General features: G+C 44.1%; 1 protein-coding gene across 6 annotated transcripts in view; it reads left to right on the top strand.

The window, feature by feature from the left end:
• The window catches only part of abca2 (ATP-binding cassette, sub-family A (ABC1), member 2), a 576571-nt gene that overhangs the window by 251394 nt on the left and 300945 nt on the right, over positions 1-24232 (top strand). For all 6 annotated transcript variants that reach the window (XM_078550348.1, XM_078550347.1, XM_078550346.1 and 3 more), the window contains one exon: positions 23271-23375. In XM_078550348.1, coding sequence (XP_078406474.1) covers positions 23271-23375 — 105 coding nt within the window. The remainder of the gene's footprint in view (positions 1-23270; positions 23376-24232) is intronic.

The following is a 24232-nucleotide window of genomic DNA, read 5'->3' as shown; positions in this document are numbered from 1 at the left end:
TGGCAGCTTGACCCTGATTGGTCAGGGTATTGCCCTGAGAAATGAGTCAGCGAATGGCTGTCACTTATTTTGTTTAGCTGATGCAATGTGCAATGCGTGTTCATGAGCTTTCTGCCTGCAAAGAACAGGGCCCTGTATATTAATATATGTAGCAGCCAGTGCACTCAAATGTACCACACTGCGAGTCCGACTAACAATCTTAATCTTCTTGCGAATTGTCCTAATGAGTGCAAGACAAAAGCTTTGACAACAATTCTCTTTTTTCAGCAGTAGCCATAATAAGTCTTAGTTACTGACAAACCACCTCTCTGGCCCTGAAAATTAACTGCTACAAGTATGGATGAAAAAAAATATTTTTGGCTTTTACACTTGTATCTTTTATTTCTGTCTCTTAATCAAATCTTTCCCCCCTGTACCCCCAACACCCCACCACCTTTATTTTGTTTTCTGTACATGATTTGCCATTGAAATAACTATTCTAACTGACATTTGTGAATTGAATCATTTTGGTAGGAAGAACAAGGAGAGGTATTATAACATAAAGGTTAGAATTCTAAAGGGAGTGAAGGGGGTGAGAGACCGAGGAAGTCGGGGGATGGGGGTTGGTATATGTGCATAAATCATTGAAGGTGGCAGAGCAGGTGAGAATCATGCGGGATCCTGAGTTTTATAAATAGGGTCATATAGTATAAAAGCAGGTAAGTTATGATAAACCAGTGTAAAGCAATGGTTCAGCCTCAACTGGAGTATTGTGTCCTGTCCTGGGGACCACCCTTTAGGAGGGATGTGAAGGAATGAGAGAGGATGCAGAAAAGATTCACAAAGATTGGAGAAGTCAGGACCATTTTCATTGGAGAGGAGAAGGTTGGAAGGAGATTTGTGAGTGGTGTTCAAAGCCATGAGGGATCTGGACAGAGTAGATGGGGTGTGGGGGGGAAACTGTTCCCATTGGTGGAGGGATCAAGAACCAGAGGACATTGATTTAAGGTGATTGGAAAAAGAAGCAGTGAATGGTTAGGATGCACTCTCTGATTGTGTGGCGGAGGCAGCTTCAATCGTGGCTTTCAAAAGAAAATTGGATAATTATCCAAAGAGAAAAACCATGAAGGACTATGGGGAAGGGGGAGTAGGAGTAGATGAGTTGCTCTTGCAGAGAGCTAGCATAGAGATGAAGGGCCAGGTGGCCTCCTGTGCTGTCGCCGTTCTGTGCTTCTGGTTTAAACTCTGCAAGCTGATTTTTCGGGTCCTGCTGGGAGTGGGAACAGAGGTGGGCAGGGGCAGAAAATACCGGTGTGAGCTGGCATGCCAATTATTTTCCCAATGCGCTCCAAGATCCAGAGCACATTTATGCAATTAGGTGATTTAAGCCTGCTGATAACTGTTGTGGTATCTGGTTTAGTTGTGATTTTATTTAAGGAGAGTTTAATCAAAGTCTAAAATGTCCTTCATTCATTCGCAAATACCCGTCTGTCAACAGTCCAATTATGAATGCACAGTCCTGTAACAATTTGAAAGCTAGTTTGGGTGTGTTGCTGCTGATGCATAGTACCTATCTTTTCTGATGGATGTGTCATTGCAATCACATTCTTCGTCCTCTTCATGCTGTGCGCCAACTTAGACTGCAAAAAGGTGGCATTCCAGAGAATAGAAAGTTAACTGTGGCCACCTAGCCGTAAGTCAATCTCAATTCTTGTCAGCTAATTTTTAATAATGATGGCAAAAACACTAATTGTGTTCACCGCTTTTCAACAATTTCCATCAATAGGTGTTAGGAATGAAAGTCATGATTCAGTTGGTAGCACTCTCGCCTCTGAGTCACATCGTTGAGTTTAATTGCCACTCCAAAGGCTTGGAGCACAAAAATCTAGGCTGACACCCCATACTGAGGAGGTGAAGCACTGTCAAAGGTGCTGCCTTTTAGATGAGACATTATAAATTGAGGACCCATCTGCCCTGTCAGGAAAATTTTAAAGATCAGGAGAGAAGTTCATGTTGAGGAATGGGAGAGTTCTCATGATATGGCCAAAAATTATCTCTCAACCTCATTAAAATGTATTATTCAGTCATTAATCTCATCGCTGTGCAAATTGGCTGGAACATTTTCCTATATTACAAGGTGACTGCAGTTCAAAAAGCACTTCACTGGCTGTGAATCACCGAGATTATGAAAGACACCAGGCAGAATCGTCCTAGCAATCAGCAAAGTTCAATATTGGACGGGGAAAGCGGTGTTTGACCCGCCAGTGGTATTGGCGGATTTTTCCGCTGTATTGTGTGGCACTTTGTTTAAAAAAATGCTGAGGCACAGGTTTCACAGCGGATCACTGGCCGGGCAGCCTCTGATTCGCCCGCCCCGCCATCACCTCAGGCCTTCAGTAATCCGAATGACTTATTTAAAGGGCGCCCCTGTACAGAGCAAGCACTCTCTATAGGATTGAAAGCTGCTGCAAAGTCATGGCTGCCAAAGGGAGGAAACATGCTGCCCCAAATTTAGCGACGCCTCCCTCGAGCACCTACTGGGCGCAGTGGAGGCCTGCCGCAAAGTCCTCTACCCCTGCTGTGGGCGAAGACCAGCAAGCAAGGTCACCAATCCAGCATGGGAGGTGGTGACAGTGATGGTCAGTACCAGTGTCCTGCAAAAGACGGCAGCTACCCAGTGCCAAAACAGGATTGGCAAGGATTAGCCACTTTGCTCATCAGTCTCCACTCACACACTCATAAACCATCACACATCCACAGGGATTTCACTCACTGTCAGTTCAAGGGACATCACCATTCACTCTCTCTCACACACCTTCGTCTGCTCTGTGGATTGTGTCCTCATCCTGTCCATGGCACCACTCAACACCCACACATTCCAGGCATCCTTCTCATCTGGCCTGGCAGGCGTCCTGCTTACACTCCATCTGCCTTCATGCAGGACAAGCTTGCACACAACAAAAGGGAGAGGTCGCAAACTGGTGGAGGAATGCTCGACATCAAGGTCCTCACAGACATTGAAAATAGATCCAGCTGGCTGACGATGATCTGGGCCATTCCTGTATTGATGGTGAGGTCGGCGGTGCTCAAGCAAGTGAGGATCCAGCAGTGCAACATCCATCAGACAACCATGCTGTGAAGTCCCCTGCCATGCACTAATTATCTCTCCTTGCTTTCACAGGCACATCTGGGAAGCAGTTGAGGGGATCCACGACCCCAGGTCCTCGACTCCAGCCTGAAGACATCTCAGAAGAGGAATCTGATGACACTCTAATTGAAGACCCGTCACAGCGCTCACCCACCCTCCACCAGCGCAGAGTCACACACCATGGTGGGACCTAATTCTAGAGTAGCCTTGGGGTCACAATCTGGTGAGCACATCGCACTGTCTGATCCACTGCAGGCAGCAGCTGGGTCTTCCCAGGTTTCCGGCACTCGGAGGACTGCTGGAGACCAGAAATCTGCAGAGTCTGAGTCAGATGAGGATCCTCTGGGCTCGGTTGCTAGAGCTGCAAAGACAAACTTGGAAACGTCAGGAAGGGATGTCCGCTGCACTCCTCGGATTGTAAGGCACTATGGAGGAGTCCGTCTGCCTTCAATCTGAGGTGATAGCGCCAGCATGCCAATGTACCAAGATCAACATTGGTAGGATGGTGGCTGCCATGGAGACCTTGGTCCAGGACATTGGTCGTCCACTGCTGCAGGAGCTGCTTTCCATCACTGAGGCGCTTGTAGGCATCCATCAGTGTCAGCGTGAGACGAGGGTGGGACATCTCGAGCTCATTCCATTTGCTTCTCCCTCTCAAGGAGTCAGCCATGGGCTCTTGGGCACCCATAGGGAGGAGGATCAGCAGGTGCACACCCTGATGCCATCCACCCAGGTGACTCCTGGAATGTCTGGCCCACCCAAATACCCTCTTCCTGTGACCCCAACAGCTCCAGCTCCACAGGCCGAGGAAGGTGCCACTGACTCACAGCAGAGCCCCGAAAGCAGGCTGGGGCCCTCCAGGTCTCGGCCCTCCAGAGGACGCCCTGGTCATCACAGGTCATCACAGACAACAGGGCATAGCAGTCAGCAGGCCGCCTCCACCTCTGCTGTGGATGTTGGGGGAGCACCAAGACGTAGCGGCAGGGTTAGAAAGGTCAAGAAGATTTAGTTGCGCAGCCTGGGAACGGGTGTTAATCACTCGTACTTAATGTTGACCATTGCAAATGTACTCCCAAGTATGTCTCCTTGTCTATGGTTCCTTGTTATGTTGAGCAGTGTTTGTGTCAATCAGATGTGAAACCTTGTTTCCTGCACAAAACGAAGGCTCCTGTCACAGTCCAGAGCCTCTCCCCTGTGCAGAGTGTAACTTTTTGAGCACAATAGTTGCCCAGCTTCAAAGTCGCTGTCCAGGTTAGTGATATGTGCATCTCCATGTAGCTTGTGTTTGCTGCAAGAATTTCGTACCCAGTTGTCACAGGGTCCTGTGATGTTCTCTGTGTGCTCTCAGCACCTTAGAGGCGGGGCTGTCCCCCCATCTCATCACCATCCCTGACAGGTGAAGGTGTGGTGCTGAAGAGAACAGGTGATGAAGCCTGCCAGAGGATCAAGTTGTCTTAAAGTCCATGGGGCCGCTGTTTCTCAACAGCATCTCGACAATATGAGCTTCTTCACAGAGTGTATGTGAGCTGCCCTCAGCCATACAGATGTCAGATGTTCGCAGATGCAATGTGAAGATCTCAGGAGTGTCCTCACTGCATCTCATCATCATCCTCCTGGAATCTTGTGGCAATGAGGGCCTCATGACTATACCTGCCTCGTCTGGCCAGTGCAGTGGCCTCATTGCCTGCACCCTCACCTTCCAGGACCTCATCACCCTCATCCCCTTCGACTTCCTCCTCATCAGAGGAGACGTACAGCTCTTGCATTTACTCACCATCCAGCTCCCTCCCCCCTTTGCATCGCCAGGTTGTGTAGCATGCAGCAAACCACTATGATGTGTGACACTCTCTGGGGAGTGTACTGCACTGCTCCACCAGATCTGTCCAGGCACCAGAACCACTTTTTCAGGATGCCAATGGTGTGCTCAACCAAACTCTGCGTTGCAGCATGAGCCTCGTCGTAACTTCTCTCACCAGGAATCTGAGGCTGCTGCATGGGTGTCAGTAACCACGTCCTTTGTGGGTAGCCCTTGTCCCTGAGGAGCCAACCCTGCATGCTGTGTGGCCCCTGGAAGATGTCAGGGATCTGAGACTTGCTGAGAATGTACGAGTTGTGGACGCTTTTGGGATATCTTGCACACACCTGCATGACCTGTTTGTTGTGGTCGCAGACCAGCTGAACATTGAGAGAGTGGAAGCCTTTGTGGTTCACATACTGGACGGCTTGATACTAGGGAGATTTAAAAGCCACGTGGGTGCAGTCGATGGCACCCTGCACCTGTGGGAATCCAGAAATCTGAGCATATTCTAGTGCTTTTGCTTCCAGGTTTGCCTGAACCTTGTTGCAATTGACAAAGGTGTGTGCCTTGGCAAAGAGGGTGTCCATGACCTCCTGGTTACATTCGTGGGTGGAGGCTTGAGAGATCCTGCAAAGGCCCCCAGTGGAGCCTTGGAAGGACCCGTAGAAATTGAGCGTGGCAGTAACTTTAACTGCCATTGGCAGTGGATGCCTCCTCAGCCCCCATGGTGCCAAATCCTGCAGAAGGTGGCACAAGTGCATGACCAATTCCCTTGACGTGCGCAGGCGTTGGTGACATTGGTTCTCGCTCATCTGCAGGGAGCACACGCACTGTCTGTAGACCCTTGGTCTAGCGAAGCGCCTACGTGCGATGGCTCTGTGGGGTTCATCCTCTCTGTGTGGAGGAAGCTGCGCTGCTCCTTGGTCTTCAGGGTTCTGCTCCTCCCTTTGGCAAGCCAGGTGCTTCCGTTGCATCTTCTCCTTCTCTCCTGCCTATTAGCAATCAGGCAGAGAGTAAGATCACAGGCTCCATGTTCCTGATGATCTCCTCACTGTAGTATCAAAGAGAGAGCCGCGAGGGTGAGCAGTTGTTTCCTAAGGATCACTCTTGATCAAGCCATGGCCTGCGGCTGCCTCTCAAGACCCTGTAACACATGCTGGAGGGTCCAGGCCACCACATAGATGCCCAGTGTTTAGTGCACGTGATGGTTCACCATGCCCACACCCAGCACCATGCCTCACACCACATGACTGAGTGGTGGCAGCTTCGGCCACTTGACTGCATCCTGAATTCTCATCTCAGGCGCAGGCATTTTCCTAACCTGGACTCTAAGGCTTCGCAGTTTGCTTGTAACATGAGGGTGACTTTTCAATGTCAACTGAAACATAATACAAGGGACTAAGAGTGCACCCCTCCCTTAGTGTTTGATGGCCACCTTTCCTAACAGGATCCTCAGGCTTGCCCAGTCGCACAATTGTTCTGCAGCACCTTAGCACTCATTCGAGTTTGAAATGTACGCGCAAGCAGTTAACAGTAGAGGAGCAACCAATGGCACTGTGAGGAATTGGTGCAGCTTGAGTGGGCGCAATTGCTTGACTAGGCTGACTTCAAGCATGTCAATTGAGCTCAAGCTAAATGCCCTTGGCTGCGGTGGAGTGCTGGCATGTTTTCCCATTAGCGCGGCTGTTTTCTTCCCCCCTGAGGTTGCCAGGGTCATGTCTTAGAAAGGCAGTTGTAAATCATGACGATGTGGGGGGATGATTCTGGCATATGGCCACAATAATTATCTGCAAATTTATGACAATCAAGTTCCCGGTGTTCGATAGCAGGAAACGTAGCCTTCCATTGATGGCGGTGGGGGGGACGACAATTGCGTCCTGGATTTATGTTGTCGAGAAACGCGACTAGGGCCTTCTTGGGAGACTCTCCAATCCCATCACCGAACGCTCCCTCCGCAAATGGGGGTGGGGTGGACAATCCTGGCTTCTGTATCAATGCAATTCTTTCTTTTCTTTGGAAAACAAGACAGAAGCCTGGGAGAAATCCATGCTGAATGAGGTTGGGTAGTTGCAGTCCCAGACCTACCCATTTACAGCAAAAAAATTGGCCACAATTCAACACTGAATTTTTATCATTTTCCCTCTGATGCCTTCTCTGTCTACAATTTTGCACTATGCCCAATATAAACAGAGAATAACTACAAGATGTTTATGAGTGACAACTAAACAGAATGATAATATTCCCTGATGAATTTCTGTGAAAATGTATAATTAGTATTCTGTGAAAAGAGGGAAAAAAATCCACCAAATGTAAAATTTTGATTCTAATTATAGGACACATTTTCCACGATGAAAGATATTAAAAATATCAAAATGCTGGCACTTAAGAGATAAACTACATAATAGGCAGAAAGTTAGCAATGAGCCATTTTTCTGCCCCTAGTTTAATTCTCTATTCCCCCACACCACAGAAATTCTTATCCATACCTCACCTAAAGCTCTGGGTTAGACTTTTGCACACTGGGACTACTCCGGAGACCTTAATAACTGAAAGGTGGGACCTGGATTCTGAATTCCCGCCCCATTTCTGGCCAATACCATTTTTACTGGTAGGGAAAGGGCGCAGACTTAAATAACACTGGCAGGAAAGCCAAACTCAGCAAAGGCCATTTGAAAACAGTGCTATGTTTAAACAGAGCCCCATTTTCACTATTCTAAGGGGAGAGGAGACGCAAATGCTCTTGAAGGGTGGAAAATGTTTGTTTAAATGTCAGGATCTGAGTTCTTTTAAATCCCCAGCCATTTAAAAATGAAACGAAAACTAGGCTGCAGCTGTCATTTAGAGTTTGAAAAACACACAGCTTTGATTGACGGACCATCTGGTATAGCTTAGAATAAACTGTTGCCATCTGCTCCTGCAGTTTCAGTCGAGCTTATTGATGAATTTCCCACAGGCTGTTACTACACCTGAGCCCATTATGAATACTTGGCTGAGTTTCAAAAGGTCCAAAAATGCTTATCTCAGAGGGGGCACAGTTCACATTTTGATTGACAGTTTTAAGAGACCATTAAATAATTAGCTGTCTTTGATGTGGTTATTAAAAAGAAGCTTTTTTAAATAAGAGATTGAGCGCTTGAAGGGATTTAAAACCACGAATGAGTGTTTTTTTCCTGTATCAAGTGTTTATGATTGAGAACTCGATTAGATTGTTAGAATTTTAACTTTTTCCACGTGGCTCCTGTGGTCTGTCCTTACTCGATACTGGGTGAATGACTATGGAGGTGGAATGGGGGGGGGGGCGGGGTGCTATGAGATAGCATAGTGGGGGAATGGGATTACGAGGTGGCATAGTGGTTATGCGGGGCATGGAGGCTGGCACAGGAAGCTGAGGGAGTGTGAGGGATGAGGGCTAACTGGTCTTAACATCTTTTAAAACTGGCACAAAATCCCAGAGAACCGAGGTGGGCCTATTAACCAGCCCGCTTTGGCACTCGCTCGCCTCTGTGGCTGCCTATGATCTGCTTCTGGGATTGGCGGATCCGACTCTATCCCAGCCCCATCTGACTGGAGTGAAAATGGTGTGAACAGGGTTTCTTTATATCAAGGCAGGCCTGTCAAGTCAGGAGATTTCCCGACCCAAGCTACCCGCCTTGGGAGCGAAAATCTGACCCTTTGATATCTTTTAATGTGATTGTAGTTAACCTCCATGCCTCAACTCATCCAAAATGTTGCAGCCAGCATCTTCACTCATACCCTCATTACCTTTATGTTCTCCAAACACCATGTGGCCCAGAGAGTTAACTTCAAAATTCTTCTAATTGTTTTCAGACCCTTTCACTAACTCAGTCCACACCATCTTAGTGATCCGTTCCTACCTTAGGTCCCTGCATGCATTGTCTGAACAGAAAAAGGAAGAAAGATTTGCTTTTATATAGTGCTTTTCATGGCCAGCTGATGTCTCAAAGCACTTTACAGCCAATGAAGTACTTGTTGGAGTGTAATCACTATCGTAATGTAGGAAATGCACAGGAAATTTAGGCTCAGCAAACTCCCACAAACAGCAATTTGACAATGGCCAGATAATCTGGTCTTTGTGATAGTGATTGAGGGATAATTATTGCCCAGGACACCAGGGTAACTCCCCTGTTCTTCAGAATAGTAACACAAGATCTCTTACATCCACCCATGCAGGAAGGCAGATCCTCGATTGAGAGTCTCATCCAAAATATGGTACCTCTTACCCTCTTAGCACCCTCTTAGAGGTGCACCAGAGTGTCAGCCTTGATTTTTGTGCTCAAACGCTGGAGTGGGGCATGGACCTGGAACCTTATGATTCAGAGGCGAGTGCACTGCCAACTGAGCCAAAGCTGACACTGCTCCTGTAACACTTGGTTTCTCCTTTTCTCTTGCTCTGCCCACTTTATTGTCAGTTTTGAGTTTAGCACTCAGCTCCCCACTATATTGTTTAAAAACCTCTTCAAAACCTTTCTGTTCTACCTTGTTACTGGGACCTAATCTTCTTCATTGCCCCTTTGGCCACCTGCTGGATGTCCATTGTTTGTTACTCATGTGAAACATGCTAAGACTTCTTCCTGCACATGAAAAGCAGTGCAGGTGTGCAAATTGCAGGGTATATCATGGTCAGGGTTTCTGACATGCTTCACCATTCTCTGCTCTGATTGTGATATTCAGTGTGGTACTATATTATTAGAGAGGAAGCCAAGATGCTTCTACTAATGTAAATGGTACAATGGTATAAAATGTCGTCGGCCCAACCATTTTCAGCTGCTTCATCAATGACCTTTCTTCCATCATAAAGTCAGAAGTGGGAATGTTCACTGATGACTGCACAATGCTCAGCACCTTTTGTGACTCCTCAGATACTGAATCAGCTCATGTCCAAATGCAGCAAGACCTGGACAATATCTAGGTTTGGGCTGACAAGTGGCAAATAACATTCACGCCACACAAGTGCTAGGCAATGACCATTTCCAACAAGAGAGAACCTAACCATTGCCCCTTGATATTCAATGGCATTGCCATCGCTGAATCCCCACTATCAACATCCTGGGCATTACCATTGACCAGAAATTGAACTGGACTAGCTATATAAATACTGTGGTTACAAGAGCAGATCAGAGGCTAGGAATCCTGCAGTGAGTAACTCATCTCCTGACTCCCCAAAGCCTGTCCAACATCTACAAGGCACAAGTCAGGAGTGTGATGGAATATTCTCCATTTGGCTGAATGACTGCAGCTCCCAAAACACTCAAGAAGCTTGACACTGTCCAGAACAAAGCAGCCCACTTGATTGGCACCCCATCCACAAACATTCACTCCCTCTACCACCGACGCACGGTGGCAGCAATGTGTACCATCTACAAAATGCACTGCAGGAACTCACCAAGGCTTCTTAGACAGCACCTTCCAAACTCACGACCACTACCATCTAGAAGGACAAGGGCAGCAGTCACATGGGAACACCACTACCTGGAAGCTCCCCTCCAAGTCACTCACCATCCTGACTTGGAAATATATTGCCTTTCCTTCACTTTCGCTAGGTCAAAATCCTGGAACTTCCTCCTTGACAGCACTGTGAGTGTACCTACACTACATGGACTGCAGCGGCTCAAGAAGGCAGCTCCCCACCACTTTCTCAAGGGCAACTAGGGATGGGCAATAAATACTGACCTAGCCAGCGACACACTCATCCCATGTATGAATAAGAAAAAAATGCAAATTTCTGAAACACTTTAGGTGTTCCATTGTTTTGCATTATGCAAACACAGCTTTTATGGGGTATGAATTAGTGAGCCTGGTGGTATAGTAATGTACCTATTAGTAGAAATCCACATTAGTAATAATATCTATCAGCAGCAATATCCACTAGTAATAACACATATAGGATGATATTGTTTTGTCAAAATGGCAGTAGAGGGAGATGCTCAGGGTCTACCTCATTGAAGGCTGCGTAGGACCTGTGGCTCATACACAAAACTCTGCTTTTTGATCTTAAAATTGATCTGGTAGCTCAGGATTTACCTCAAAAATGTGTTTATTCGATACAATATCAGGCCCTTTAAATTTTCAAAACAGATCAGGTTAGTACTTGTGTTGCACAAGAGCAATTTTAATACAGAATATTCATATGTAGGAGATCATTTTACTCTCTGGGTTTTCAAATGGGAGCACATTTTTGTTTTCACTGATAGTATTAGCAGAGCAAATGGCGGCTCTGGGGGGCCCACTTGGTCATTTCCGGAAGTGCCAGTTCATTTAGTTTTTGCAGCACTTACAGCTTGGCACACCAGCTGCCACTCGGCAAGAAAAAGCACTGATCAGATTGTATCAAAATGACAGGCAGGAATCTGCTGCTGCTTAATTCATCCAAAGCAGCAGGAAATATCACTGTGCCTCTAATTGACAAGGTCATCGAAATACTTTAATGATGGTTGTTTGATGTTTACCAAATATACACCAAGTGACTGCACACTTGATTTATTGTATTTTTAGCTTTTACACATACACGCACACAACACACATTCACTCATATACGTGTACGCGCATGCACTACACAATGCGCATGTGTGCACACTCATACCCATACGCAGACACACGCACACGCACATATGCGAACACATATGCACATATGTGTGCGCACACGCGCACATACACACACACATACCTGTGTGCGCGCACACACACACACACACACACACACACCCTCCATGTTAACTGTGTTCTGCACTTTTCTTTTTCCTGATGATCTTGCAGCTATTATTAGCCCAATATATGTTAGATGGCAGTTTTCTAAAACTGCTGCATAGTACATCCAGGACATTGGTTCTTAAACTCATTTCCAATGGATCAGTAATGGCATCTAGCCATCTAAATCATAATACTCATAATAAGTATTGCATGGAAAGAGTGTTTTAATAATGTTTTTAAACAAACATTTGAAAATTGAAAGCTTGTCTCAGTAATGGTGACCGTGATAACTATCATCAATTGCTGTAAAAACTCATCTGGTTCACTAATGGAAGGAAATCTACCATCCTTACCAGTCCAGGGCAATTAGGGATGGGGCAGCCCTTGCCAGCGATGCCCACATCCCATGAAATAATTTAAAAACAGACAGACCCCACTGGATGGTGCAATCACGTGCACTGCCCTCCAGTTGAAGAGGCAACAGAGAAGTGGAGGGGAGAAAAAAATCTCCTTTCAGATTCTAGAATAAAATTGTTAAGAACAGGGAAATTGTTCTCTATTCCATAATCCAATCAAGTAAACTCAATCTCCAGGACACTGCTACAAGCAAAATAAAGAGAAAAACAGAGGAATTTACAAGGAGTTTTTTTTTTCATTTTCTTTGAACATTTGTTTATTAGTAATAAAAAGCATTGGAGATGAGAGTAAAGACTCTAGGTGGGGTGTTTGGAGGTGGAAGATCATGTAGTTAAACCCTCCAGGATTATGTCCAACCAGAGTTGGCAATCCAACCAATGACATGTCACTTTCTGAGCCTTGGAGTGGAAGTGTGAGCAATAGAGAAGGATATCGGGAAGTGGGACTCACTGACAGCGCATCACACTTTTATAATCATATAACAGAATGAGATCAGTGCGGATCCAGACTCCTGGAAAATTATCAGACATCAAAGAAGACATCAAAGAACTAGCTGAAAGACCAGATGATGTTTATTGTCATGTCAGACCATTGACTACACAAGTTACGGATTTCATCACACTTTAAGATAATATATGCTATCAAAATTGGCTCTATATTAGCGTGCACAGCCAGGTGCTTAGTGTGAGAAAACTTTCCGCTCAGACATGGTCACAGTCGAACAACTCCCACCATGCTGCACCTCTGTAGAGCAGAAAATTGAGGCCCAACTCTTCACAATTCCCTGATCTTAAGGACTGGAAAAGAAACTTATTTTTTAATCAGTCTAAAATCACCAAGGAGCCTTTTTCAGTCCTCCAGCCCCAGGAACTGTTAAGGAGAAAATTTTTTCCAAGTTTTTAGGCTTTGGTTGAGGACCTTTTGTTTTCACGTGTGAGGGCTGTCACTGTACATTCATTAGGGGTCTCTATTTTTTATGTGTGGTTTGAAGGTCTCACCTCTGGGATCTTTTGCATGTGTGGGCAAACTTTTGATAGAGATCTTGATCTTTATGTATCTGGTGATCTTTTTACATATGGATTTTTATATGAGGGCCTTCTTTTCTTATGTATGTATGGAAACTGATATTATTGCCTAGTTATATGCTGCGGACTCTAGTTTTGGCCCCCAGCTTTAAAAGGTTGTACAGCTTTGTCATTTATGCAGATGTTGCTGGCACCAACACCTGACCTCCAACCTGACCCTTGGTTCAATATTTTGCGAGTATTTGTGCCTTTCAGTCCTACTAATAATATGCAATCTACCCAACAACACTCAACCAGAACCTATTGTTCTCAGTTGCTAAGCTGACCCTAATAACGAGGAGACTTAGGTTTAGGTATCCTCTTTGTTGAGCACCTCCTCACCCATACCCATCACCAAATGTGAGGACCAAAACTTATTACAACAGTCCAATTGCAAGTAAAATAAATCCAGTCATAACTCTTAATTTGCCACTCTTATCTGCATATTTCATTGACCAAACAATCCACTCCCTTTTCCAGGCAACGTGTCCTAAGAGGGATTTCCATTGGATTGATCCATGATTATGCTTGGCAAAGTACTGCAGTGATTTGCCCTTGCCTTCTGCAGTGTTGCTGACCAGGAAACTCTTCAGCCCTTACACATGCCATCAGACATATTGGAAGGATTTTCTAGCTAACAATCAATGTGTTTGGCCACGTTCTGTGGCCATTGAGCCCGAAATGGGACTTGAATCCAGAGCTTCTGGCCCAGAGGTAGGGATGCTACCGCTGCACCACAAGATCTCCCTTTGATCAAATGATACTTCCATAGAATCTGTTTACTTCCACTCTGGTATCCTCATGTTGGTTCTATGGTGACTGGTCAGTTATGATCCTGAGTCTCTTATTTGCTTTATTACTTCTACTGGGCACAATACATAGAATCAAGATGTCTTGAGTTGCCTGAGACCATGAATGCAACAAAGCACTTTTCTATATTAAATTACATTGACTGTTTTATAAACTCATTAATTTAACTTACCAAATTAGCTAGAACCAATCTTCTCCTTATTGCCAATTGTTGTAGAAATGTTCATTTCATCTCTGTAAATTCTATAATGGTGTCAAAATGTTAATAAAAAATAATGAAAGGTAAAAGAGCCATCACAGAGCCCTGGGAAATCCACACAACTGAACCCATCCCGTTAATAATCACTCTGTGTGCAATTTGAACAAACGCCAATTCAATTCTACCATTTCTCCATTAATAGATAACATCTCATTTTTTCCCACACCTTGACTTTACTCACTGCCTGAGAGGGTGATACAGGCAGAAATCCTCATGACATTTAAAAAGTACTTGGATGTGCTGTTTTGAAGCACTGTAAACTACAAGGCTGAGGACGGAGAGTTGGAAAGTGGGATTAGTCTGGATGCTACTTGCCAGCCAGCACGGACACGATGGGCCGAATTGCCTTCCCTGCTGTAAATTTTTATGATTAAGACCACACTTGACTCCCGATGTGCAAAATCTTTGGAAATTGTCCAGCAGGTACCTTTATGGAAAAAAAAGGTCTTGCATATTGAACACAGTTTGTCAATCACACATTGGAATTAGTCAAGTTTCTGTGTTACACTTGCAATAATTAGCTGAAATTATGTATTTGGAGTACAATTCTCAGCTGAATTCCTAGGGAATGTACACAACAAACTCAAGGTGAGTAGATCATAGAGTTAGAAATGAGGAACTATTTAGGACATAGAGAAATAATGAATCAAACATGAACAGTCAGGAACATCTCATAATAAAAACACGTAAGGGGAAATCAATCAAATCATCCCAGTTTCCTTTATAAATCCTTGAGTCACCATCTTAGTTTCTGCATGAAATTAAAATACTTACAACTGCAATTTGTAACATAATAATGACAGAAATGATAAAACATACAAGAAAATACATATACTTACTAATATAAAATATTTTCTGCATTCAGATGAGGTTTTGTCACAGGTTTGCACTTTTCTCCGGAGCCTGAGCCTTCAGTGCATGGGTTTGCCAGTCCTATCCCTGTTCGCTGAAGAGGTACAATAAAGTGGCAGGATTCAGCTCTCAGTGTGTTCACAACTCCAAATTTTTTTTTGAATATGATTGTTTGAGTAATCACAACGTGGCAACCTTCTTGTTTTTAAACCCCACCTCCTCATTCTCCACTCAATTTTATGGATGGAAGTCATTCAGGGAAAAACCACCTCAAGGAAACCATTTTGGGAACGGTGAAAGTAACCAGATTATTTTTTGTAATAAAATGTGAAAACACAGTCAAGAATAAATGATTTAATTCTATTTGAGGTACCTTGATGAGAAAAAAAATATAGGTAACTTTATTGTTTATTTAGCAAGCAGGTAGGGCATGTATAACAAATGAACCATTGCCATTTAAAATTGTTAGATTTTTATATTTTAAAATGTTTTCTAAATTGTCACAATAATTGTATCTATTTTCTTTATAGTCATCTAAAAGATCAAAACAATTAACAAAAATGCCCCTAATATCGAGAGTCTATATTCTGTATTGTTATTCAAGTGTGGAGGGAAGTTCTAAATAAAAATAAGAATTGTAAATCTTTATTTAAGTAGTATCTTTAAATAATATAAAGTACGATTGCAAAGACATTTGGCCAAGAAGGGAGACGGAAACAAGATTAATCTTATAATTTATTTTTGTTAGGTCATTTCATCCCAACCCACACTCTAAATCACGTTACATTCAGACATGAATTTATTCATGTGAATGGCATAGACTTATTTATTATCCATCTGCAGTGGGTAAGGAGAATGTTGGGATCTGGACAATAAACAAAAGTAATTTACTATGTCTGAGGGGATCCCTTACAAACATCTTGCCAATTCCATTCAAAAGAGGTATGAACTCCCAATCCTGTACCTTTCAGCCTCTTCTCAACTGTAAAAATTTCTGAAACACTGTGAGCAATGCCATTGGATATTTAGCAATTAATGCCTTGCGCTTAGACTTGCTGTTTTCCGTTTTTCCATTTCTCCATGCCATCTGTACCTTTTTCATACTGTTTTTACTTATCTTAACTACTTTGACATTTTCACCTTTTCCTGAACTGTGAAAAGCACATTTAAAAAAAATTATTGCTTACTTCTCCAAGAACTTCCTTCTCCAACTGGAAAAGTATAGCACTATCACCCTGTCATCATCAGGCTAATGCCACCTACTCCTGTAAAGTAAGCTGTTTCCCCACGTTTGCACCCAATTCAGTCTCCGTACTGGCAATATACAGAGACCAGGGTCCAACTGAACTCTTAATGTGGGGGTGGGCAGTGGCATGTAGAACTCATCCCTGTTGCTTGTCATCTTGGTAACTGCATTACTAAATGCATTACACCATTACAATTTCCAATGTGTGATTCAGAGGGGAGTAGTGTGGAACTTTGTGTTTGATTACTGAAGTACAATGAAACTGAGCAATGAGGTCATTTATTTATTTTAAAGCCTCAACAGTAACCTTCTAACTAAATGCAGGATATTGTTTGGTCACTGGCCTTCTACATGCAGCCAGAGAATAACTTGATTGTGCATAGAACTGAATGTAAAATGCTAGTTTTATCCCCCAAGCCTGGAGAATTGACTGGACATGAGTGTGGTTTAACATCTTTTGAATTGCAATGATGCTTTAATTTCTCCAAAAATCATACTTCTGGAAACATTCCCTTTGGTCCTGGTTAAAACAGCATAAGAACTCAAGCCAATATGAAGTTAAATCCCTGATCGCTTTGCCCTGTGAAATGCCAACAAAAATCAATTTCGCTGCCTTTCAGGACTCCTGCATTGTGGTCAGTTTGCAACCAAAGTATTCCTACCTGATCTTTCCTGTGTTTTGGTGAAAGGCTCAGTGCAGCCAAATGAAGTAGAAAGATGTTTCAATTGCGCTTGTGACTTGCTGGATAAAGAAATGCCATCTGGTTTCAGCAGGGTGCATGTGCTCGTCTGGCTCTCTTCCCCTCTCCCTTATTAAGGAGGGAAGCAAACTCTAGTGGGGTTAGAAGTGTGCAAAGAGCAGTTATCGTAGAAAATAAAGAGATGGGGGAAAAACTGGGTTTAAGTCCGGTTGGAACCAATGGGTGAAAAAAAAGCCTTCTCTGTTTATTGAGTGTAAAGGCTGTCTGTCAAATTGGTTTAAAACAATTTCACTTGTGACCTCCGATCACCCTGCTCTAACTTGGCCATAAACAAATGGCACATACTTGAGAGCATAAAGGTAAACAGTAGGAGCCGTACATGATAACAGGAACGATGAAGACCACAATGTTTTTTTCATGCTGATCTGCTTATTTCTTGGCTTCTGTTTCTAACCGCACCTCTCTGGACGCGGGTCAATTTTGATAGTGAGATGGATAGAATTTGTCACTTTCTCACTGTGAATGACTTGATCCTGTACAAAGTTTAAGGGTTTACTGCACTATAATAACATCTCTGCAGTGATCACTTTAAATTCCAGCAGATATGGGCTTCAATATGTACGCATAAATGGGGAGGGAGTGGGGGAGTGTACTGCTAGGGTTGCACAGGATGGGAACACTGAGGTTCTGCTGAATTTAACAGCACATGATCTCTTTATCACTTTGTTTCCTGTCTGGCTGCCAGCCAGGTTAACAGCCCCTAGCAACTGGAGGAGATGGAGGTTTGGGAGGGGAGGCCTGACTGGCAATCAGGAGGGTGGGGAGAAGTCAGAAGGTTTTCAGGGGAGAAGGAATGTGTTTGTCCAGCAATTGCTAAGAAGGAAGGACTAGGAGAAATTGTGGGGCAGAAATGGAGGCATGGAGAGGGTGGTGGGGGAGGGCGGAGGGGGAGGTGGGTGGGTCGGGGAGACGGGAGAGATTGTGGAGTTGAGAGGTGTGGGGGGGGAGCAGGAGCAGATCATTTGCTTAAGGGGGCAGAGGGAAGCTCTCCTGGTTCACAAGCAGAGCGGTACAAAGTGCTTTTCTGTTTGATCTAGCAGCTTGCTTCTCTATCTTGCTCCAGGGTTTCCAACACCCTGGGAAATTAAATTTAAACCATGTTACCAATTGCCCGGCAGGAACCTGATTTAAATATTATAATGAGGTGCTCCGTTTCTTGAGAGTGGGACACTGGCACACTACACAACATACAGCCGTAAATATGGAGCGGGTGCAGAAGCAATAGGTCGGGGTTGTGTTACCAATTTTATTGTTAAGCACCCCCCCAGCCCCTCTCGCGGCCACTATGAGCTGAGTCAAAATTCGCCTCAAAAATATATCACATGAGGTGAGGGGAACCTTTCATGCCACCCTGTGTATCTTGTGCATAATCAGATTATTGCTGAATGAAGGGCACATTTTGATACTTTCACTTGTGTAGCTCTACAACAACAACTTGCATTTATGTAGTGCCTTTAACATGGGTAAAACATCCTAAGAAGCTTCACAGGAACATTATGAAAGAAAGCTTAAGAGTTTACAGAGATAGGGGTAGGCACAATGAATCTGACAGAATTTAATTGCACCATAATTTTGATATTTAATGATCAGTTTTCTCCTTTTTACTTCTCCCTTCTGATGGTGCTGATGCATGGTGGGATATGATGGCACCTGCGTTGGCAACCTGTCGCCTTTACTCCCTTTGTTCCTCGTTTAACAGCTTAGACAGTGAGAGCCAGCATGCTATCTCATTATATGGCCCAGCCCAATCCTGCCCTCACTCCTTATTTACCCTCCTTGCCAGGATCACTGAATAATCTGTTGGAGGGCAGTGGAAACCTGGAATTCTCTCTCAGAAGTGGCTGTGGGTTCTGGGACAATTGGAGCTATTATGACTGAGCTTGTTAGGGTTTTGTTAGGTAAGGGTATCTAGGAATAGGGCGCTAAAGTAAAACAGTGGAGTTGAGGTGCAGAACTGTCATGATCTAGTTGAATAGTGCGGCAAGCTCAAAGAGCTGAATGGCATCCTCTTGATCTGGTGATCACACCGTCACAAAAGAAAGACCTATAGTAGTATTTCCCACCCCCCTGCAATGCCCCACCCCCGCCCCCTCCACCCCTTCACACAACCACCCGCATCTCTTGGGCAACACTATAAAGGCCAAATGTGGAACTCCTGAAACAAAACCAAAAAAGCTGGAAAGGCTCAGCAAGTCTGACAACATCTGTGAGAGGAAGACAGAGTTAATGTTTCGAGTCCGTATGACTCTTCATCAGAACCTTTCTGGCTTGGGCTGAGATCTCAATGAACTGGAAACAAACCAAGGATCAAAACCTGAGATGTTCCCAGCTATTCTGTATTGATTCCATAGTTAGTATTGGCCTTACTGCAAATTTGATATTGTATTTCCTACAATATTTATAAGTTATGCCTTAATTGACATAGTTGTCAGATCACATTACAGAAAGTGATGTGCCCTCTATTTAATAGTTGTGCCATGTGTTCTTAAAGCTGCAGCATCTCACTTTTACCAAATTAATATTTTTCACTTGAATAATGACAGAAGAACGCAATCCGAGTTACTGAAATACCATTCTTTGAAGCTCATATGTTGAGGTTTTGGTAGCAGAGGTCGATCTTGATTATTTTTGAGCTGCAGCTGGTTGTTGTTTCCAGTTGTTCAGCTTAGCAGGATTTGCCAGTCAGTGGCAATGCCCCTGGGACTTTTCTTCACTGGACACGGCCTGTTTGTTGCATTGTGCGGTACATTTGAGATAGTTGCATGGCTGTACACTGCACAGCTCAGAGGGAACATTGGCCAGTGCTGAGAACATGTAAATGGCAAGTTTCTGACGTTGGCCATGGATGTACAACTTTGAACCCTCAGCAATGCCTTTCTTAGCTGCAGGCTTAACTATTCCAATGCTCTTCTAGCCATTTTCCCGTCCTCCGTAAACTTCAGTTCACCTAAAGCTCTGATGCCTGTAACATATCCCAAATCAGAATTGGTTCTCCAATTGCTCTCATTCTTATCCTAGTGTTTAGATCCCTTCATTGTTTCATCCCTCCCCAGGTCTAACTTTCTCCAACCTTATGCGCACTCCCTCCCCCATGCTCCACTGATTCCCCCCGCCCAAGCTCCACTGACTCCTCCCTCAACCAATGCTCCACTGGCTCCCCACTCCATGCTTCACTGACTCCCCGCCATGCTCCACTGACTCCCCCTGGCCATTCTCCATTGACTCCCTTCCATGCTCTACTGACTCCCCCCCCACCCCATGCTGCACTAACTCCCCCCACTCCATGCTCCACTGACTCCCCCACCCATGTTCCGCTGACTGCCCCCACCACCCCCAGGCTCCACTGACTCCCCCCACCATGCTCCACTGACTGTGCTGTCCTTGTGAGTAATGGTTGCTGAATCCCTAAAGTAGATCTGTTTGCTGAGCCACCCTGTAATGCATCTTCAAATAAACTGAATGTAGTTTCCCAGTCCTATATGTGAGATTGGTGAGTTTGTGTAAAGCTGGCATAGGGAACACAACAATGGTGTTATGTGCACTACTCCCTACAGTCCACTATTGTTGAATGTACCTCAGCTACCTAAGCTCCATGCTCTGGAATTCCCTCCCTACACGTTTTGTCTCTCCACCTTCTTCTGTTTTTTTAAGATTGTCCTTTGACCAAATGTTTGGTCCTTCTCCTGTTTCTTAGGCTTAGTCTTCATTTTTTTGATGATGTCTTTGGTTCCATTTGGGACTATATAACAAGTTGTTGAATATTTTTATGAATAATGGTGTTAAAAACCTGTTCAGTACAGGGTCTAGAGGGACAATTTTGTGAATAAACAACTTGTGGTTTTGTGAAGAAGAATTCAGAAATGCACATGAGTACAAACAACATTCTAATTTATTCAGTGAGTGATGGATTTGTGAGTATGATTGCAAAACAGTAATCAGTGAGTGGTCTCAGGTTGAGATAGATTTTACAACTTGACCATCAAATTTAGAGGTGAGATCATTGTTTTATAATCACTTCATTACTGTTTTTATTAATATTCTGTAAATATTGTGTGATGTGTGTCAGGCCCGGACTGAGATCCATGCTTACAGTGGTCAATGTGCTTCATTTCATTAATGACGATGGTCATACTGAAGAATTAGTGATTTTAATGTCATTGCTACAAATTTATTCAACTGCTATTTGCAGTTGATTTACATTGTATTGCACCAAATATTTTAAGTACAATTTTGTTATACCCAGCTGCACAAACTTTCGTATTTAACAGAACATTTAAGCAAAATTCCAATTGATCATGCTGGCACGAGCAATTAGGACTGCATTAAAGATATGGTTTGGAGCAATTAATAGTTTAAAGTTCCAAAGGTGAAATTTTTATCCCCGGGCCACCTATTTTCTCTCAATCTTCACTTGTCTCCCAATACTGTCCCTAATGTGAGAAAACAGGAAGATGAACTGCACCAGGCCTTTCAATGCTGCTCTCAGACTATGGGCTGAATCTTACCTATGTTGAGCGGGCTGGGCGGGGGCGGGCGCAGAGCCGATCGCTGCCCGTGATCAGCTGCGCACCACCATTGTACGTGGGCGGGCCAATTAAGGTAACATGTGGTCGGCGGCGCTCCCATGCTACCTGTGCGGGCAGGGGGAGGAGGGAGAGTCGGGGCCTGCATTCTTTCGCGCATGCACGCGAAAGAGTGCAGCAATCTCCCTGAGGCACAGAGCTGCCTCAGGGAGATTAAGTTGATAAGGAAACTTTTCAATAAATGAACTGAAAAATCATTTAAACATGTTCCCTCATGTGACAGTGCCACATGAGCTGGGACATGTTTGTGTATTTTACAAAATTTATTTAATTACTTTAAAAACCTTTAGGAAACCTCATCCGGCCCGTGGATGAGGTTTCCTGAAAAATGCGAAGGCTGCTTGGGCTCTTCGCCTGCCTGCCAACCTTAAGGTTGGACGGGCAGTGCTGTTAACGATGTCAATTACTTTTTAAATGGCCTTAATAGGCCTTTGACCGTTCGGCGGGCGCGCAGCCGCCTGTGGCCGGCGCCCACTGAACGCAATATCGAAATGGTGCGCGATGACATCGGGATACACGTCCGACGTCATCTCGCGTTATTTTATGTGTCGGCGTGTCGGGACCCCCCCAGCACGCCGACGGCAATATTCTGCCCATGTTTTCAAATATGTAAGACTGGTTTAGAGTACCTTGCCCATTGGCTAGCTGACTGGTTATCCCTTTCCTTCCTTTCCCTTGTCCAGTGGGCCAAAGCACTTTGCTCCAGTTCAGCGCCTTTCACAAGTGACTCATTCAAGATTGGGAGCAATGTTGGGAATCACCAACAAAAATTCTGTTTCTTCCATCCCTATAGAATGGGGATTTTAGTCAATATCATTTACATCAGAATTCAGGCAAGATATTAGGATGCACGTCTCCATATTAGATTTGACTGGGCAAGGTGTTTATTTAATAGGCTGAAATAGCCCATAGTTTGCACTGTTTCTAAAGCACGTTTTGGAACCTGGATGAGGCTGAATGACACAAGTTCCCTCAATATATAAAGAAAGACTTTATAAAGCATCTTTCACAACCTCAGGACTTTACTTTTGGAGTGCAGTCACTGTTGTAATATAGTGGCAGCCAATTTGTCCGCAGCAAACTCCGAAAAAACTGCGATCTGATAATGATCATGTAATCTGTTTTGTGATATTTATTGAGGGATAAATATTGGCCAGGGTACCTGAGAGAACTGCCCTTGCTCACTATTGAAATAATGCTTTTACATGCACCTGAGAGAGCAGACAGAGCCTCGGTTTAATGTCTCATCTGAGGGACGGCACCTCTGACAGTGCAGCATTCCCTTAGCGCTGCACTGGAGTGTCAGCCTAGATTTTTGTACTCAAGTCTTTGGAGTGGGACTTGAACCGAAAACCTTCTGACTTAGAAGCAAGAGTGCTTCCCACTGAGTGACAGCTGACATTATAAAATATTTACATGTACTGTGAATCCACAACAAAGTACATTAAAACAAAACAGCTCAGTACAGAGGATTGTTGGGTTATACTCAACACGTATCTGATTTCATTAACTATTCATAGAACTAGGAACAATAATGGATTATCATTGTGAGAATCTATTAAGGTTACCTTTGCTTGTGTCTTTTCATGATAATTAATCTTGTCAAACAGTTAGTTTAATTAAATTGCTCTCGATTGTTTTTCAGGTATTCCGCCTTTGCTTTGGATCATATCCTTCTGCAGTGGACAGTGGACTAGACAGTGAAAGTTGGGATGCATTCAATGCTGGAGAGAAACTGCTACAGCTCGAGGTAAGGGGGACTTCAGTTTCCATTGCAAGGCATAACTGTGGGAGCATGAAAATGATTTCCTTCCCCATTTGAAGATGCAGTTTTAAGAGTTGCTAAAGAATAAGAAACAGCAACCTTTGGAGACAAGCCCCTCCTGCTTTTTTAGGAATCATGTACTGCTCTGTTTAATTATCCCAACTTCTCTCATAGTTCTATGGCATTGTATGGGAAACAGTTAGTGACAGGACAGTGGTGAATAATGTTTGAAGCAAATGGGTTGTACAGTACCTACCATTGAGACATTTGCTGTGAGTACCGTACTGTGGGAGGGATAATAGAGAGGAGGTTGGCGAAATGTGTCACTTGTAGGATGACCAAACAAGAGCTTGTGAAGTTAATAACTGGGTTGCTCATTGTTGGGTAATATTAGTTTGTAATCGTAAAGAAATTGTGATGTAAATAAACTCTCTCTCTCCATCTCTCTTCACGTAGTGTCCTTTTTGTCCAAGATACAAACAGAGAAGACGTCGTAAACGCTTAGCAGGTCTGGCAGCATCTGTGGAGAGAGAAACAGAGTTAACGTTTCAAGTCCAATTTGACTCTTCTTTGGAACTGAAGGAAGGTAGAAATGTGATGGGTTTTATTCTGTTGAAAGGGGGAAGAGGGAGGAAGAACAAAAGAGATTAGGATAGGGTAGAGGGCAGGAGAGATTAAACGACAAATGCTCTTCCTCCCCACCCTTTCAACAAATAAAACACATCACGTTAATCCTTCACAGATACTGCCAGACCCACTGAGTATTTCCAACACTTCCTGTTTTTAATTTGGATTTCCAGCATCCACTGTATTTTGCTTTTACTTCATTGTCAGAGGGTTTC

The sequence above is a fragment of the Cetorhinus maximus genome, chromosome 10 (genome assembly GCF_964194155.1).
Source record: "Cetorhinus maximus chromosome 10, sCetMax3.hap1.1, whole genome shotgun sequence".
Lineage (NCBI taxonomy): Eukaryota > Metazoa > Chordata > Chondrichthyes > Lamniformes > Cetorhinidae > Cetorhinus > Cetorhinus maximus.
This window is presented reverse-complemented; position numbering and strand designations above follow the sequence as displayed.